The sequence below is a fragment of the Leptodactylus fuscus genome, chromosome 4 (genome assembly GCF_031893055.1).
Source record: "Leptodactylus fuscus isolate aLepFus1 chromosome 4, aLepFus1.hap2, whole genome shotgun sequence".
Taxonomy (NCBI): domain Eukaryota; kingdom Metazoa; phylum Chordata; class Amphibia; order Anura; family Leptodactylidae; genus Leptodactylus; species Leptodactylus fuscus.
In genome coordinates this window covers 156,915,472-156,934,947 of record NC_134268.1, presented here as the reverse complement: position 1 = coordinate 156,934,947, position 19,476 = coordinate 156,915,472, and the positions used below count along the sequence as shown (strand labels likewise).

The 19,476-nt window shown below is 41.6% G+C and overlaps 1 protein-coding gene across 1 annotated transcript in view; it reads left to right on the top strand.

The window, feature by feature from the left end:
* Positions 1–19,476, top strand: part of LARS2 (leucyl-tRNA synthetase 2, mitochondrial) — a 142,622-nt gene that overhangs the window by 7,959 nt on the left and 115,187 nt on the right. The window contains exons 2-3 of the mRNA XM_075271251.1: positions 8,788–9,031; positions 12,668–12,796. Of these exons, the coding sequence (XP_075127352.1) occupies positions 8,804–9,031; positions 12,668–12,796 (357 nt within the window). The 5' untranslated portion in view covers positions 8,788–8,803. The remainder of the gene's footprint in view (positions 1–8,787; positions 9,032–12,667; positions 12,797–19,476) is intronic.

The window sequence follows — 19,476 nt, the reverse complement described above, 5'->3', positions numbered from 1 at the left end:
GGACATCAGGCGGCCACTGTCTAGTGCCACCGCTCTGATGCCCCGCTTGTTATAAGTATGACCGCCGCGGGGTAACAACTATATCCCGATATAACTCTGATGAGCCAGCGTGTAGTTGGTGAAACGCGTAGGGAAGGAGTTAATCTTTATTAGTTTTCTCTTTCGCCACAGAATACTTACCTTTTTAAAAAGTTTAGATGTAGACAGGCTACGCAGGGTGAATGATGACTCAGTAATACAACACTGTAATCATCTATAAATATTTTTTGTTCTGCCTGGCGTATCAAAAAATAAATAGAACAAGCGTTTTTACAATATTTATTTGTGTGACACACAGGGTTATGTACCCTTAATAAAATATTACATTTTTAACAGTTCACTTTAATTAGTTGATTCAGATGGAACAGTACAAAGACAAAAGAGAGACATCAAGAACAAGAGTTCTCACGGGTATTACTACTTGTTATAATGGATCATATATAGACTGTTTACACATAAATATAATAAAGTGCAGGATAAAGAGAACTCAATCTCATCAAGGCAATAAACTATAATATTACCAATGGAAACCATATGTTAGATATACATAGTTTACTGTATTTAATTAGCCAAATAGTCACACTGAATAATGATCAACATCTACACATCATTGTTATATTATAGAGAAGAAAGGAAATGATCCCCAAAGAAGACCCATTAAATCATCTTCAGTAATAGTCAAAATCTCCACATACACAAAGTAAAATGGAGAGGAGGGAAGGAAAGGGACCGTTCCTGGAACATCTAAGTGATCATAGATAGGATATACACTATGTGATCAAAAGTATCCAGACACCCCCAAAAACATAGTTTTTCATATTAGGTGCATTGTGCTGCCACCTACTGCCAGGTACTCCATATCAGCGACCTCAGTAGATATTAGACATCGTGAGAGAGCAGAATGAGGCGCTCCGTGGAACTCACGGACTTCGAACGTGTTCAGGTGATTGGGTGCCACACATCACGCAGGTCAATGCCAAACGACGCCTCGCTTGGTGTAAGGAGCATAAACATTGGACGATTGAACAGTGGAAAAACGTTGTGTGGAATGACGAATCACTGTACACAATGTGGCGATCTGATAGCAGGGTGTGGGTATCGCAAATGCCCGGTGAACGTCATCTCCCAGCTTGTGTAGTGCCAACAGTAAGATTCAGAGGCGGTGGTATTACGGTGTGGTCGTGGCTTGCACCCCTTGTTGTTTTGCACGGCACTATCACAGCACAGGCCTACATTGATGTTTTAAACACCTTCTTGCCTCTGACTGTTCAAGAGTAATTCGGGGATGGCGATTGCATCTTTCAACACGATCGAGCACCTGTTCATACTGAACGGCCTGTGGCGGAGTGGTTACACGACAATAACATCTCTGTAATGGATGGCCTGCACAGAGTCCTGACTTGAATTCTATAGAACACTTTTGGGATGTTTTGGAACACCGACTTCATGCCAGGCCTCACCGACCTACATTGATACCTCTCCTCAGTGCAGCACTCCGTGAAGAATGGGCCATTCCCCAAGAAACCTTCCAGCACCTGATTGAACGTATGCCTGCGAGAGTGGAAGCTGTCATCAAGGCTAAGGATGGGCCAACATCATATTGAATTCCAGCATTACTGATGGAGGGCGCCACAAACTTGTAAGTCATTTTCAGCCAGGTGTCTGGATACTTTTTATCACATAGTGTAGATAGATATATACCTGAAGTCATAGTGGCAGCCAGAAATCCCAGAATCAGAGTGAAAGAAGACATCTGACGCTTCCCTACATGTTTCGCCTACTAGAGGCTTCTTCAGGAGGTGTACTGTAGATTGTGATACTTCCGCCAGAGGACAACAATGGAACTGCAGGACCGTACCGCACATGGAGGTACTGGAGATAGGCGAGTATAGGTTTTCTTTTATTTTTTTTCACAAATGGATGTGGATAAAATGTAAAATGCCAAATAATATTTAATTTACTATTCTACTTACTTTTAGCATATACAGTCAGAATGTGAACTCATCCAAAGGCTTCAGTCGAATGTCAAAATAGTCTTTTTTTTTTTTTTTTTTTTTTTGTTTAAAGCTGGGTAGAAATGTAGTATGCTACACTTTTCAGTATCTAGACATCCTCCAAATAAATGTATTGTGTACATGTATTATAATATGTATCATATATGTGTATAGTATTGTTTATTGAACATAAATATTACATTTGATGGGAGCTGAATGACATATATTTACTTTTTGTAAAGCAAGCTTTTACTGATGTGATGTCCCAGTGTCCTTGAGTATAGAAAGAATTTGTTTCCCTCTAGCATAAGACAGGAATGCCGGAGGGAAGCTCATGCTTCACTTGTGATGCCAGACGTCTCCTTTGCGCCAGACAGAAAAATTAGATCAGACCATGTCAGTGTTTGCACTGAATGTATAGTCAGACTTGTCACTTGTCGCTGCACAGTAATCTAGTTTCTATAGAAAAGTGCAGTCATTTCACAGAAGCTCCATTCTCTCTTCCTTTTGTTGCATGACTATGTTAGCCACCAGAGGGTGCTCACCTGTATCTTCCAGGTTTTTCATTTCTAGTCAATAGTGCATAGCAAGTTATGGGTAGGTTTGCACTACCATTATTTAAAGGGATAGTATCATTTAACCACATTTTTTTCTCCCTACCACGTCAGAATAGCATTAAGAAAGGCTATTCGTCTCCTACCTTTAGATGTGTCTTCTTCCGGCGCAGACTTGGAAACTTGAAGGCCTTGGGCAGAGCCTACTGCGCATGCCCGTGGCCACAAGAAAAATGGCCACTTTCACAGTAAGTAAAGCGGCCATTTTCTTGTGGCCTGTGGGCATGCGCAGACGGCTCTGCCCGAGGCCTACAGGTTTCCAAGCCTACGCCGGAGGAAGACACAGGAAGATGACGTTCCTGACGAAGATGGAGCCGGCGCTGGAAAGTTCTCTGGCAGCATTAGGGAACGCCCCCAGTGCTGTTCAAGTGCTGGGGTCCGCCCCCAGTGCTGCGAGAGAACTCATTTGCATACCGTTGAAAACCGGTATTTCAAACGAACGGCGAGCCGGAGAAGACTTCTAAAGGTAGGAGACGAGTAGCCTTTCTTAAGGCTATTCCGACATGGTAGGGAGAAAAAAATGTGTTTAAATGACAGGATCCCTTTAATGTTCATTGCGCTCATCCATCACAGGATGCAGATAAGGAGATTAGGTGACTGCATTTTCCATGAGAAAGGTCTCCTTTAAGAACCAACTAGTCAAAAAAAGAAAAAAAGGCTTGTCCTAGAAACTGCATGACTGACGTAGCTTGTTAGTATTACAAAAAAATAAATCCAATTTATTGTATATCTCACCGCTACACTAACAACAGTACCCAGAATGTGGACTAATTATGTGATCGGGCCGTATGGCTAATGATACCCAATATTGTAGGGCTTCTTGCTCATGAAACTGTGGGACATTTGTTTATATCTTAAATGACTTGACTGATCAGTAGTCTGTCTGTAATAATAGCAGTAGATCAGAAACGCTAAATATTGGATATTTGTTTCTATATATGTCATATGTCATGAAATTTGTGTTGAGTTCATTAAAGGGGTCTGGCAAGTTCAAAATGCCTACCTATCCAATATAGTTGTCAGGATTCTCAATTTGGCTGCTATGCCTTTAAGGTTACTGTGTTACTTGGGAAGCTTCTGCACTTTCAAAAGCCCCCTGAGCTTGTCCAATTAGGACCTGTGGAGGCTTATTTAAGACCCCGCCCTCCTGACCCAGGTTGCCTGCTATTGTAATTTTGTAGTTTGGCTAAACCTGATTGTGTGTATTGAATGACATCATTCTGACCCTAAGTTTGCTCTCTGGTTATTTTTTTTGCCTTGAGTTAACAAGAACTGTCCCTGTGGTCTTCCATTTCCTTACTATGTTCCTCACAGTGTAAACTGACAGGTTAAATCTCTGAGACAACTTTTTGTATCCTTCCCCTGAGCAACTATGTTGAACAATCTTTGTTTTCAGATCATTTGAGAGTTGTTTTGAGTAGCCCATGATGCCACTCTTCAGAGGAGATTCAAATAGGAGAACAACTTGCAATTGGCCACCTTAAATACCTTTTCTCATGATTGGATACACCTGGCTATGAAGTTTAAAGCTCAGTGAGGTTACAAAACCAATTTTGTGCTTCAGTAAGTCAGTAAAAAGTAGTTAGGAGTATTCAAATCAATAAAATGATAAGGGTACCAAATTTTTTGCATCGGTCAAATTTTGGTTTAATGCATATTGCACATTTTCTGTCAGTACAATAAACCTCATTTCAATCCTGAAATATTACTGTGTCCATCAGTTATTAGATATATCAAACTGAAATGGCTGTTGCAAACACCAAAATATTTAGAACTAAAAATGATTAAGATTAATAGGGGTGCCCAGACTTTTTCATAGGACTGTAATAGGGTTCTCTGGTTGTCTGTCAGGTTTCCATTGGTTTTATACTAAAACCGTCCGAGATAAAAATCTTCCTTGCAGGACTTTTTTCTCCACCGATTGTAGTGTCTGCGGCGGAGTCTCCTACAGAGACTCCAACGCAGATGTGAACCAAGCCTTATTAAAGTTCTGGAAATCCTTCCCTTGACAATAGCTAAAAGAGGTTTTTTTTTTTTTTTTTTAAGGGTGTATACTGCATGGGACACAAATAGGAAATGCTGAAATATAATTGTATATGTACAGCTTGTAAGCACATGTAAATGACAGAAGAGCCGTCCCAATATTCGCGGGCTTGGCTTATTACTATCTCACGGGACAGGACTTGACTGCTTTAAAGCTATTTCTGTTTATTATACAGAATTTGAAAGGACAAGGCGAATTTCATTAGTTGACTGAAATGGTCACAAAGTCAAGTATGTTTTCTGCTAGATGCTGAAAATTTCAATTAAAATGAGTACTTTGAAAGCAGTTCAGTTCTAACCTCTGGTGAGAAGGATATAGGAATTTTTTTTTTTGATGACATGTCGGCCTACAGCTGTACACAGTTGTCTTGTTTGCAGATTTTAGAAGAAGATGCTGCATGCATGAACTTAAAGGACTTTGTTTGCAATATAATAGAGTTTGTATTATCTTAAAGCACAAATTTAGAAATCGGGGGACAAGGCATATATACTATATGAACACATATCACTGTAATATATTTAACTCCTTTGTGTATTTGCTAATAATGTACAAATCCCTATTGGTTTCTGACAGAAGTCAGTCTCCTCTGTAGTCAGGTTCTTTACAAGCTTAACATTATCCTCCCCAGCAAACAGACTTCCCTTTAGGCTAGGGACAGGCAACTCTTTTTTGTATGGAATGCCAATTTAAGAGAAAAAAAAAAAATCAAAGATGAAGTTCTCAGTGAGCTGTGCAATAATTGAAAGATTCTCAAAATCTACATGAAGGTCATATAACAGGACTTGTAGGTGTAATACAGAGGCTAGAATGCATAAGTATTTCTGCCATGTAAGCTGTGTCCATCGGTGTCGGACCTTCCTGCATTCCATCAGGTATGTAAATACCAGAAAAACGCTGGACTTGTTCCTCGCACCGTGCCTGTGACTGCTCCGACATCTCAGCAGCTTGCTGGGACGCCATATAATGTGTGTTGTTGGCCCCTCCCTCTTGGAGTGGCTCTAGGAGTTCCTTCTTATTCGTAGATTGGAGGGACTGGTTGCGGAGGACTCTCCCGACCCTTCCAGATTTGAAGTCCTCTGGTGGCCGTGGGTTGTGTTTCAGGAGACGTCGGAGTTCTCTCTATTCAGTTGACTGTTTGGCCTGGCTATGCCCCTACACTCTCTCCATGTTGAGTTGCTTGTTGCGTTTCTCCCCTCCCTTTTGTTTCTCATGTGTGTTGTCTGTTTAGTCTGCTTCCCTTCACCCTTGCACCTGTTTGGGGGCTACGCCCCTGATTTTGGTTTGCTTTATTTTGTTTTCCTGTATTTGTTCTCCTTACCCGGGTTATTCCCATGGTGCATACTATGTCTCAGCCGTATTGGCAGTTGGGGCATTAAGCTCTTCTTTTTATTTTGTTTTATTGGTTCTCCTTTCTTGTTAAAATTTAAAACCTCAGGGCCACACGGTGTCCTGGTGTTCAAATCCCGCCAAGGCCAAAAAACCATCTGCAAGGAGTTTGTATGTTCTCCCCGTGTTTGCATGGATTTCCATCCCATATTCCAAAGACATACTGATAGGGAAAAAATGTACATTGTGAGCTCTATGTGGGGCTCACAATCTACATTAAAATAATACAAAAAAAAATTTAAAACCTCAATAAAATTTGATTACACCTAATGTGTGTTGTTGATGTCGATGATCCCCCTCAGCTCCGCTTGAGGAGAACTCTGTGACTTCTGGCTACCTTCATAGGTCTCGTTTTAAAATTTTGCCACAAATTAGATTATGCAGAGAACACCTTTCTCAGACCAAAGCTGTGGGAAAAACTGTGAGGCAACTGTGTGTTGCCTCTGTGATTTTTTTTTTTTTCTTTTTTCTGCATTGATTTTTTGCTGCGGCCTGCTACACAAGGCCCCTTAGCCTAAGGCTAAAGTTCCACATTGTGGAAAAACTGTGGAAATTTTTTTTATTTTGCAGCCCCAGTACTAGCATCTGCCCGCAACTTCATCTGCGTGTTGTTGGCATCGATGACTCCCTTATATTCAGCAAATTGTTGTCGTGGATGGTTTGCCTTCTCTGGCATTTCGGCAGATCTTAAGTTGTTCTGAGGCTGAACTTGTTCCTGACGCCATGCCTGTGATTGTTCCAGCATCTCAGCGGCTTGCTGGGATGCCATATAATGAGCGTGTTGTTGGTGTCGATGATCCACCTGTTTTGATGTTTCGGCAGCTGTCAAGCTGGCCTGCCACTGAACTCGTTCCTTGTGCTGTGCCCGTGATTTTTCTTGCGTGTTGTTGGCATTGATGATCTGCATGCTCCGGCATTTCGGCAGCTTTCAAGCTGGCCTGCTGCTGAACTTGTTCCTCCACCGTGCCTGTGATTTTTCCAGCATCTCAGCAGCTCGCTGGGACGCCATATAATGTGTGTTGTTGGAATCGATGATCCCTCTCAGCTCTGCTTGAGGAGAACTCTGTGACTTCTGGCTACCTTCATAGATCGTGCTGTTTTAAAATTTTGCGACAAATTAGATTTTCTTTTTCCAGGCATGTTTAAAATTGGCAAACTGCCAATTTTGATTAAATGTGTTTCCAGTGTGTCAGCACTGGCTGGAGCAGATCAGATAATATGCAAATGCATGTACACAATGGACTGAGGGTTGGCTGTGTGTTTACACAGAATGATAACAGAGCTGGCTTTATCAGAAGCTGAGATAAGCTACTGCAAAAGCAGTGTAATATAGTATGTGAACATAAATTCATAACAGGCGTGAAATCATGTCATTTACCAGAGTAAAAAGTAGCCTATGTGTTAATCGAGGTTAAAAACTACCGTTTTTGTGCTATTGACTAACAAACCTCTAAAGATCCAAACTTTCACATTTATAATATTAGTAGGATGCCGTGCACTATGAATTTTGGCACAAAAAAGTGTCTGACGGATTGAATAATATGTCTTGTGGTTGCTTACTCGTATAAGCAACCACAAGAAAATGGCAGCAGACATGCGCAGTCGGCTCTGCCCGACGGCAGAGCCGACTGCGCATGCGTGAATTTTAAATCAGTAAAGGGTCCGACACCTGAACGCCAAACTGCTCAGCTGATGCAGCTGCTGGAGATCATATGCCAAGTATACGGCTGGAAGCAGCCCTGCTCCTGTTCAAGTGAATGGAAGTGGGGCTGTAGTTTATGCGGATAGGTCATGAGAAGCAAACATCTTTGGATCCTGGACAACCCCTCATGTTGTGATTTTTTTTGCCACAATTTTTCCTAAAGCATAAAAATTGTTTAGCTTTGAATGTAATGAAATAGCAGTAAGGGGGCGTTCACACTACCGTCGGTGTCCGACATGTAGTGTCCGCTCCTAGTGTCCGCTCAAAATCTGTCACGGACACTAGGAGCGGACACTAGATGTGTCCGTGACACCTGTCATTCACTTTAATGGGCATGGGGTGCGTTCTTTTGCACTCCGTGCCCGTCCTTTCCTGCCCGCAAGAGAAGATGTCCGACTTCTCAAGCGGACAGAGGAACCCTGCATGCACCCTTACACACATAGCCCCTGTGTTTTTGTGGTCTCATACAAGCTAAATACATCTTTAACTGCACAAATCTAAGCATTGTATAAGTGAACGTTTCTATTTGTGGTGTACTCTGATATTGTATGAGACCACCCATGTTTACATTCAGAGGCAGAAAACTGTACCTATTGCACCTAGTGTGGTTGTCAGCTGAGGGTTTGTTACATTGTCATCCAGCGGTTGCACCAATCTCTGGTAGTTTGCTATGATGTATCATTCTAGCTGCCAGATCAATGTATAGACTGGATACAGCTGTCTATGTCTAGAGTGTTTGATGCCTATGAGTTTAAGAAAGAGTCTTTGATTCACAGCTGACTCATAGCTTGTAAATGGTGAGAAACTGAAACTCAAAGTGTATTAAAATATTGTAGGATTTTCATTTTTACAGTGATATAGGGGACTGTGATGTAAATCTACACTCACTGCTGTTAGTGTATGTTTTAGCAAAATATAATATATATAGAAACAAAAATTAAAAATCTTTAGTGTTTTTGTGAAATATTTTTGCAGTAATATTACAGGTTTTTTTTCATATTTATATAGGGACTTCTCTAGTTGAATGGGTCCTGCTGCCATGGGACTTGGATATTGTACTAGTTGTCTGAAAGGAAGACTGAATACACTGACTAACAGCTGGCATCGGGTTTTATGTCCTGGCATCACAAGGACCATATACAGTGAGACGGGACAGTGGGAAAAAGTATATGGATTGGAAACTAGAAGAAAAGTGGAAAAAATTTGGCATCACAAGATAAAAGAAAATTTTACTACAATTAATGAATTAGATGTAAGTATACATGTATTTTCTCTGCTTGTATATTTATTATTCTGCTCATTGGATTAAAGCAGTTAGCCAAATATCTGGACTTTTTGCCTTAAATTATTTTTTCCTGAATTACCGTATTTTTCGGACTATAAGACGCACCTAGGTTTTAGAGGAGGAAAATAGGGAAAAAAAATTTTGAAGCAAAAAATGGTAAAATATTTAATATATGGGAGTTGTAGTTTTGCAACAGCTGCAAGGCCACATTGACAGGTGACCCTGCAGCTGTACGGGGATGCATAGAGTGTTTTTTTTTGTGGGGCCAGCTGTACATTTTAGTTATACCATTTTGGGGAATATCTATTGCTTAGATCACCTTTTATTGAAAAAAAACCCGGTGGTTTATGATATATATATATATATATATATATATATATATATATATATATATATATATATATATAATTTTTTTTTTCTAGGGACAGGAGGTGATTTAGAACTTTTATTTATATTTTTAAAGCTTTTTTTTTTTTTTTTTACTATTTTATTCCCCCCCGGGGGCTTGAACCTGCGGTCACTTGATTGCAAGTCCCATAGACGGCAATACAACTGTATTGCCGTCTATGGGACATTCTGTCTATTAGGGCTAGTTCACACGTGAACTGCCCGCGCGGGTTTTGACACAGAGAGAGACGCGGCGAGCCCCGTCTCTCTTTTGTCAAAACCCGCCCGCCGCGACCATCGCTGTCGCGGCTTAACCCTCTGCTGTCGGCTCAAATGAATGAGCCGACATAGGAGGGAGCTGCCGGGGGCGGAAGCCGCGCGGCTGAGCCTGCGCGGCTTCCGCCTGAAGAAAGGACATGTCCTTTCTTTTCTCCGCTAGCAGCAGCTCGCCGCTAGTGGAGAACAGAAGCCCGGCGGTCTCCATAGACCACCATTATAAGGGGAGGTTTTGGACGCGAAATCCGCTGTCAAAAACCTCCCCTTATACTCACGTGTGAACTAGCCCTTAGTATTACGGCTGGTCATAGAGACCAGCCGCAATACTAATACAGCAGTGACAGGCCGGGGAGCCTCATTAGGCTCCCGGCTGTCACCCGAACAGGTCGATATCGGCGATATCGCAGGAGCCGGCCTGCAACTCTACAGGTACGGGGCCGGTGGGGACCGGCCCCGGGGGAGAAGGGGCCACCGATACTGACCCGGCATCCGCTGTACTAGAGAGGCGGATGCCGGTGAGGGATAGACGCTGGCACAGGTGCCGGGGCCTGAGACATCGCTGCCCTGCCCTGAATGAAGCCAGCGGCGGGGGGACGGAGGAGCAGAATAGCATCACTCCTCCTGCTGCTGGCTTCATGCAGGGCAGAGGAGCGCAGCGATGTCTCAGGCCCCGGCGTCTATCCCTTTCCGGCTTCCGCCTCTCTAGTACAGCGGGTGCCAGGCGCCACATTCAGACTATAAGACGCACCCTTCTTTTCCCCCCAAATGTGGGGGGAAAAAAGTGCGTCTTATAGTCCGAAAAATACAGTAACTTTCTTGCAAGTGTATGTTTGCTGGGGATTGAGCATTATTATGCTTGGACAATTTTTTTTCCAAGGAAACAGAACTAAGTGCCCACTAATGCATGGCATGAGAGCTGTATGCTTTAAAGAGATTAGAACAGGTTTATCATATGCCAGTCTTAATAAAGGCCCTGACTGGCATTGGGCACATCCTCATAAATCAGTCACATGTACTTGTGCCTGAATGGAGATCTATGCCAGATAGGAATTGGCATAGATTTCCATTATAACTTGTGCCAGAAAACTGGTGTGAGTTATAATAAGTATGTCAGTCAAATGGTTTCTGTGGCGCATGTTTGGCGCAACAAAGGGTTAGAGGGATTGATAAATTTACCCATTGTCTTTTAATTACTTCCACTTGCTATTTGACATGTACCTCAATGATGATCTGGGCATAGGCCCCCTGTGACCAACTGGGGTAAAAAGATCACTGTGGTTATGCATGTATTTAGGACTTTCAGGTTGGGATAGGCCCTGTTTTAAAAGAATCTCTCTTTTATTAAAGGGACTCTATCATTACGTACCTTTTGTATTTAAATTGCCTCAGTAGTCTTTGAATAAATCTGTTTTTATTCATATGCTAATTAGCCGCCTTTGTGCACCGGAACTCTCACTGTGCACTCCTCTCTGCTATTCTCTATGTGTATGAGAGCAGACAGGCTGGTGATGATGATGATGACTCATCTCCCTGCTCTCATACATATAGAGAATAGCAGAGAGGAGTGCACGGTGAGACTTCTGGTGCACAAAGAAGGCTATTATTCAAAAACTACTGAGGCGATTTACATACAAAGGGTAGGTATGAAATAGCCTTTCTAAAGATTATGCAAGGATATGCTTAGCTAAAAATGACTTTTGCCAATGATAGAGCCCCTTTAAAGAGTACCTTTCATGGTTTGGGGCATAGGCAGTTGGGTCATTCCATGTCAAGTGGACCAGTGCTCCCCACTCGACCATCCCCAGTGAAAGGTCAACAGTGCCCCAGGTATTTGATATCTGGCCCTAAAAATTTACAGAACCTTGTTTCAAACATACATATACATCCTTATAAATTTTCAGCAAAATCGGAGAAGGTTGAGTGGGTACGATTTTAAAAACTGGTCCACTTGATGTGGAATGACCCAGTTCTATATACTACTGGAAAGCCGACAGTGCGCTGAATTCAGTGCACTGTCGGCTTTCCCGATCTGTGCCCCGGGTGAAGAACTAGCGGTCCCGGTACCGTAGCTCTTCACAGTCAGAAGGGCCTTTCTGACACTCTGTTAGGAACGTCCTTCTGTACAAGCAGCGGTGTGCTCTGAGACCGGGGAGGAACGCCCCCTCCCCTCCTGATAATACTTGTCTATGGATGAGTACTGTGAGCAGAGGGAGGGGGCGTTCCTCCCCTCTCACACAGTACAGCGCGATAGGTGCTGCTGTGGAGAAGGACGTTCCTGACAGACTGTAAACCCCTACGGTACTGGCACCGCTAGCTCTTCACCCGGGGCACAGACCGGGAAAGTCGACAGTGCGCTGAATTCAGCGCACTGTCGGCTTTCCAGCAGTATATGGAACTGCCTGTGCCCCAAACCATGAAAGGTCCTCTTTAACTTGCTTTCAAATGTCATATAAAAACTGAATTTCCAAGGGGCAACTTTTACGATTTTTTGGATTAAATTATGTCTTCCTTTTTTTTTTCTCTTTTGTTTCTTTATTTCTTTTTTTATGGCTGGGTTTTTCAAAAATTACCATGAGAGTTTAATTGTCTCTTGATATTGGTCTTGGAAATGTTTCCAGCAATTAAATTACATTGTTCAATTTTTTTTTTTTAAATCCTATCTCTGTACTTACATAATACTCTGCATCAAATAAAATTATGAAGTGAATTTGCTTTCCCAGGGATGAAAAGAATACCGCTATGTTCATCATTAGTTTCTTTTGTTGCAATACAATATTTCCTCTCATTGCTTTATTACAAATAGCAATTGGAAATAGAAAGACATTTGTTATGCACAAATGTGAATGGAACAATAATGCCTATAGTTTATAAATGGTGGGTTACATTATACCAAGTATGTTTTTTGCATTAAGAGTTTATATTGTTTTATTATTTTTTCAGAATTCAAAACCAAAGTATTATGTCTTATCAATGTTTCCGTATCCATCTGGGAAACTGCACATGGGCCACGTACGGGTTTATACACTGAGCGACACAGTAGCCCGCTTTCAGAAGATGCGTGGCATGCAGGTAAATTAAATTGACGGAAGTTCTATGTTTAGAATAAAAATTGTATTTTTTTTTAAAAACCATATGTACACTTGTATTATCTGTTTTGACCACATTGTACAGCTATTTAGTTGGAGTGATTGAGGAGGACTGGTTATCATGTGTATAATGGTATATCACGGTAAACAGAGGGAGCTCTATGGACTTTGTTCGTTTTCCTTCTGTAGGCACAGTAGGCCCCAAAAATACCTGTTTGATTTGACGAGCTGAAGTCTTATAATGGCACTCATGGCCTTCTTTTGTGGCAGTTCTTTTTTTTTTTTTTTGAGGGGGGGGGGGGAAATACCTTCTGTGTGCCTAAGTAGTGTCCTGTCAGTTTTTCAGTTCAGTATTTCTATGCATTGTATAAGTCAGAAGTTAAAGTCCATTAATGGAATAAACATTAAATAACTTTTCATAGTTGAATTTGACTCGTGAAAACAACCTCTATCCATACTCCCTGTTATGAGCCAGGACCCCAGCAGAACATGAGACAGCGCCTGTAAATGTTTATAAAAATAGTTTATTAAAGGGCCATAACTGGACAGTCATAGAATAGTGCAAGCTCAGAAGCGATACCCCTGCCATCCTAGCAGATGTCAGCCTTAGGGTGTGTTCACATGGAGGAATTTGCCGCAAATTTCGGGACGGAGTTCACCTCTGAATTTGGAACAGATTCTTCCCAGAATCTGCCTCCCATTGTTTTCAATGGAAGGCAGAGATCGCAGCAGGATGCAGAATAAAAAAGCGCCCTTCTCGATCTTGCCATGGATCTTGTAGTTGATTCATCCATGGGTTCTGCAGCTCGAGACTTCCTCCTGATTAGGCCTATTCATTGGGGCCTATTCAGGTTTGAGATGCTGCGACGGAATGCTGATGCACTGTATTCGCAGCCCATCGCGGCTAGACCGCGGCGAAAATGCCGGCGGCGGAAAATGAGAATTCATTTTCCGCCATGTGAACATACCCTTAGATTTGGTAAGTAGTGACTAAGGGGGTGTTCACACTACCGTCTGTGTCCGACAGGTAGTGTCCGCTACTAGTGTCCGCTCAAAATCTGGCACGGACATTAGGAGCGGACACTAGCTCTGTCCGTGACACCTGTCATTTTTTTAAATGGGCATTGGGTGCGTTCTTTTGCACTCCGTGCCCTTTCTTCACTGTCCGCAAGTAAAGATGTCCAACTTTTCAAGTGGACAGAAAAACCCGACATGTAGCTTGAAAAGTCGGACATCTTTACAAGCGGACAGTGAAGGAAGGGCACGGAGTGCAAAAGAACGCACCTGATGCCCATTTAAATAAATGACAGGTGTCACAGACACAGCTAGTGTCCGCTCCTAATGTCTGTGCCAGATTTTGAGCGGACACTAGTAGCGGACACTACCTGTCGGACACAGACGGTAGTGTGAACGCCCCCTAAGTGGTTAGATAGAGGGTGGTGCCTTTCTCTGTGAAAATTCAATGGGAGTGGCGATAGGTTTCTAAAGCATCTGGTTCCCCAAAGTGTGAATATTTCTATGTTTTTCCCATTTTAGCCCATTCCCGACATCCACTGTAACAGTATGATGGGTAATTAACTACTTCCTGCTGCAAGCATTTTTCGATTTTCGTTTTTTACTCCTTGTCATCCAGACCCCACACCTTTTTTTCTTTTATTATTATTTTCTCATTCACAGAGCCATATGAGGGCTTAAAGTTTGTGGGACAAATTGTGCTTTGTAAAGGTACCATTTACTATTTTTCGTATGTGGTACTAGGAAGCTGAAAAAAAAATTCATAATGGGGTTGAATTGGAGAAAAACTTCCTTTTTCAAGACATTCTTACTGGCTTTGTTTTTACGCCGTTCACTGTGAAGCCAAAATAACAAGTCACCTGTATTCTATGGGTCTGTACGATTCCAGTGATAACAAATTTATGTAGTTTTTATGTTTTAACCCCTTTAAAAAATCCCTAACTTTGTAAAGAGAAAATCCAATTTCTTTGTGTCAGTATAGTCTAACACCCGTAATTCTTTTTATTTTTTATATTCTCGTGTATAGAGATGCATAAGGCTTCTTTTTTGCGGGGCCAGTTGTACTTTAGTACAATTTTGGGAAATGTCTATTGCTTTGATTTTGCTTTTTTTTTTTAAATGAGTGGCTCCCATATTTAAATATCCGACATACTGCTATATAGCGGAGAACCAGCAACAATGCCTGCAATCAGTGGTGCACTGATTGCTGGCATTAACCAACCTGGAGTCTTGGTCTAAGCTGAGATGCCATTTTCCCCAGATCCCAAGGCTGAAGTTGCACCCCCAGTGTAATGTCTGCCTCATTTGCATAGGTTTTCATATAGAAGTATGATATTTATCACTGTAATCTGCCCTGTAACTTGCTGGTAACAGTTGAATATGCTTGCAGGAGGTGATAGACTCCTTTTAAGAATGAGGCATCATGTTGCGGAAACACAGCTTTTTTTGTTGCACTTTTTGAGCTAAAGCCAGGACTAAAGTTAGCAGAAGTTAGAAGTATAAGAAATTTCTATATATTTCTGACACCATTTGTAGCCATTCTTGGCTTTGGCCCAAAAAAACGCAACAAAAAAGCTGTGTTTCTGCAATGTGGGGCCTTAGCCTAAATATAAGAAGACCTTGACAAAAGGTCTGGCAAGAGGCAGAACAGGGCCTGGTCTATGCCTGGAACAGTCAATACCCTAATAGGCACCTAAGAAAGAGACTGTGTCTACAACGTATGCTATATTAAATATTTTTCCAGCAAGAGTTAAGATTAAATCCCTCTTTGTGATATTTGCCAATAAGGTATGCCCTAAACTTAACTTTTGCTAATAATATAGAAGAACAGGATTGTCACTTGTCATTTTTCCCTGAAAATAAACTCTCCTTCCAGTTCCAGTATTACAATTCTGTACCATTACTACATTTCCTACACCTTTGCCTGGCTGCTTCTATGAAAACCAGTGGGGTTTTGATATAAAAAGAAAGTGACTGTTCTTACTAAATGTTTTAACTGAATACAAATATGCAAATAATAAGTGTGTAGGCGGCAAAGAACAATTTTTTTGTAGTACTGAAAGGGGCTAACCAAAGGAGCTTTAGTACAGTTTAATGAACACTAAATTCTCACATTTAGGGATGGTGGCAAAATATTGTGTTCATTAAAGGGGTTTTCCAGCTGTTATAAGTTACTTATTACAGAAGGATGAGGAAGATAGAGAAAAAGTAATCCTAATTCCACTGCTGCCCCTAATGCACCTGACATATCATAGGCCCCGGCCAGTCTTTATTTCCTGATCCTACTCAACACAGAAATGTTCAGTCACTGGCCACACTGGTTACCTGCTTCAGCCAGGGATTGGGAAAGACAGTTCAGTGTAGGAAGTAGAGACCAGCAGGGAAACTGGGGATCAGTGGGGGGTCTGTGGAAACAACTCCTGTAGCCCAATGTTTTTTCAATGAATTAAGGCAAATATTTGAATTTGGATGGAAGAATAACATAATGTGAAGCAAAATCTAATTTTAAAAAAATCTGTTAATGGTATCTGTAGATATGTGTGTCTGCATTAGTTATTAAAACTAGCACATGCTGTCACTGAATGTGAAAAATAGGTGGTGCCATGAGCTATGGCTACAGTTTTCTCAATTGCATGGCTTCTAGACAGAATTGTATAATCTATGATTTCAGTAAAAAGCAGTTACCGTAAGTAAAAATAGTATTCTATTGTGTATATACACATGCAGCATTGCGTGTTATTGGTGACAACCGTGTAACCAACAACTGTAATGCGCTCTGAGTGACAGATAATACAACAGTATGTAATGGTATAATACAATACATTTTTGATTTTGCTTATAATCCTCTAGGAAAATCTCAGGCATGTGAAGGAATTGCAGGATTAGCTATTTTCTAATGTATTTTCCCATTAACGGAATTGCTTCTCATCAGTGTGCGCACACACTGTCTCTTTAATGTGTTACATGAGTAGAATGTCACGTCTACCCCAAACAGAGCAATGTTAATAACAGATATGAGTTGGGGAACGTTTGCTTTAATAAAAGATTTTTATTTGTACAGTCTATGTGAACATCATTTTAGAAGACTTCTACCTGTTTAAAACAATAAACCAGGACCATATGTCATTGAATGAGTCTTGTCTGCTCCGAATTCAGGCTGGCTCATACCCCCAGGACAAGTTTTAATCTTCCGTATGGTAGAGGGGATTATAGCATTGAGAGCTGCTATATTTATTGCAGGCACCGCCACTTTCCTCTGATGCAAACTGTGTATTGTCCAAGGAAACGACACCAGAACAGAAAAGGCCAAAATAAGACCTTGCAATAGAAAAGAACCTAGTGTGCCTGAGCTAGACTTTTATTGTTAGCTGTTTTTTCTCTGTAGGAGGATTTGTTTGGATATTTTTTTTTATTTATTTTTTTTTACAGTAAATGGACTTTTTGGTTTTAATACCTGCAGGAAAAAAAAAACTTCAGTTTCATTGTTGCTGTCTCCTGGGAACAACATAAAAAAAATCCAGTAGGCGTAAGACTCTCTGAGTTGTCCTAAAGTTTTTAAAGTTTTTACACTTTTCCTTTTTTGGTGGGAGGCAGTTCAAAATCTTAGTAAAAATGACAAAAGATAATAATTGACTACAGGTTAATTGTTTGTGGCAATGGGCTACATTAAAAACCAACAGTACCCTATTACACTATGTTTAACCCCAAAACTAAAGAAACAGAAATGTGTAACTTCAGATCCAATCTAAAATTATGCATCTGTATCTACATGCATGTTTGCCATTGGTTTTCATGGTAAACTAAGTATATTTATTCCCTAGGGCGTAGACAAACAAATAAAAGACAAAATCTAGACATAAGCCTGTTGACATATGCCACATAGGTGTTATGTATCTGTCTGTGGAGGCCTATGAACATTGTACAGAATATACATACCACAAGTCTACACACAAGGCTCGACTGGGTTTTGTAGTCTAAGGATTCTCTCCTTTCTGTATTTTCAACTTCTGTAAAATGGTAATGGTTGGGTTTCCAAAATAGTCACCTATTTGGTTGTGTGTGCACAGTACAACAGAGCACATGTAGCAAAGCCAGGAATGTAGTGGAGGTTATCAACACTATGGTTATCAGGCTGCAACAAGATGGCGGATTAGACCAAACTGTATAGGTTGTGAGAAGGTGAGAGACGGAGTGTTGGAGTCTCGGGATATCAGCCCCAGGTTTCTGATCAATGTGTAGTCCAGAGCAGGTTTTGAGTAGGCCTTACCCAGGTGTGGGTCCTGGGCTCGTTATTGAACCCTAAAAGAGCCTGCAGAGCCTGCAGTTCAGGAAGATCCTGGAAGTGAGAGGAGGCACCTGGGTGTGTCCTGATACTGTGAGTCTGCTAAGACGGTATTGTGGGGTATTTTTGGTTGATACGTGTGGCTTGTAGTAAGCCCCACGTACAGTTAGTATTTCTTTTAGTTAGTGCCCAAACGAGCAGTATTTTGTTTTATACTGTTTTTGCCTGAAGTTAAGGCTGTATTATATTTTGCCCATTTTTGTGTCTAACGTGAAGGTTTATTCATTTTGCGGTGTTTGTTTGTTTTTTTCAAATAAACGTGTTTGCTACAGTTTTGTGTCCCTGTCCCTGACTGGTTGGGACTGCACCATTGCTGCTACCAAGCTACCTTCCCCACAAAGTTAAGAGACCATGACAGAAACCTCAGGGTCAATGTAGTAATCCAAAGGATGAGGCAGGAATTTAATCCAGGTACAAGGCCAAGGTAAAAATCAGGAGGCAGGAACATATAGCCAGGCAAGGATAGTACTTTAATCTGCAGGCAGGGAGTTGTTACCTTTTAATTAGACAGTCTTGTCATTCAGAGGCAATGGCCACCATGGCAGCTAATGGCCAAGAGTGGAGTGAAAGAGTGCCGAGGGTGCCATCAGAGAACACGCAAGATGTCTGGCTGACACCAAGGCTCTGTAACACAATGACTGCAGTACCAGTTCCTAGAGTCCTAGCTATCTGTCATGTTTTTCTCCCAGAAGAAAAGCAACATAACATCAGAGAGAACCTTAAAGGGGTTGTCCCATCAAAAGCATCCCATCTATACTGCTAGTTTATGTGGATTTAAGACTTTTTCTAAATACAATGCTTTATGAAACCTGCTTTGTTTGGCCGCTATCTTAATTTATTCACTTCATTGTTTACACTGCATTTCTATGACCGCGGGGCCCGTGCTGAGCTTATCTGCTCAGTCCCCAAGTGACGTAGCTGCCTGCTCTGGGGGGGTGGCTGAGTGCTGTGCAGCTCTGAGCTGTTTATGTCTCTGCCACAGACAAGTAACGGAGCTCCTCAGATAGGGGAGGGGGAAGGTGAGAGCTCTGATATGTCTGAGCTGTTTTATCTCCTATTCTTCCACTTATCAGTCGGTTTAATTGAATTTGGCTGATAAGGGATGAGATAGGGAGTCCGGTGCCTCTGTATGTATTACAAATTGACTCAAATCCAGCTCTGCTACATCAGCCTCTACATCAGCTTCATACTGTGGTAATTCATTTACAACCAATCCCTCATTACTGACTGCAAATATAGCAGATAGCAGAGCAAGTGAAACCCCGCCCACCAATGTGCCGAGAAAACCAGGAAGTGAAGAGAGCACA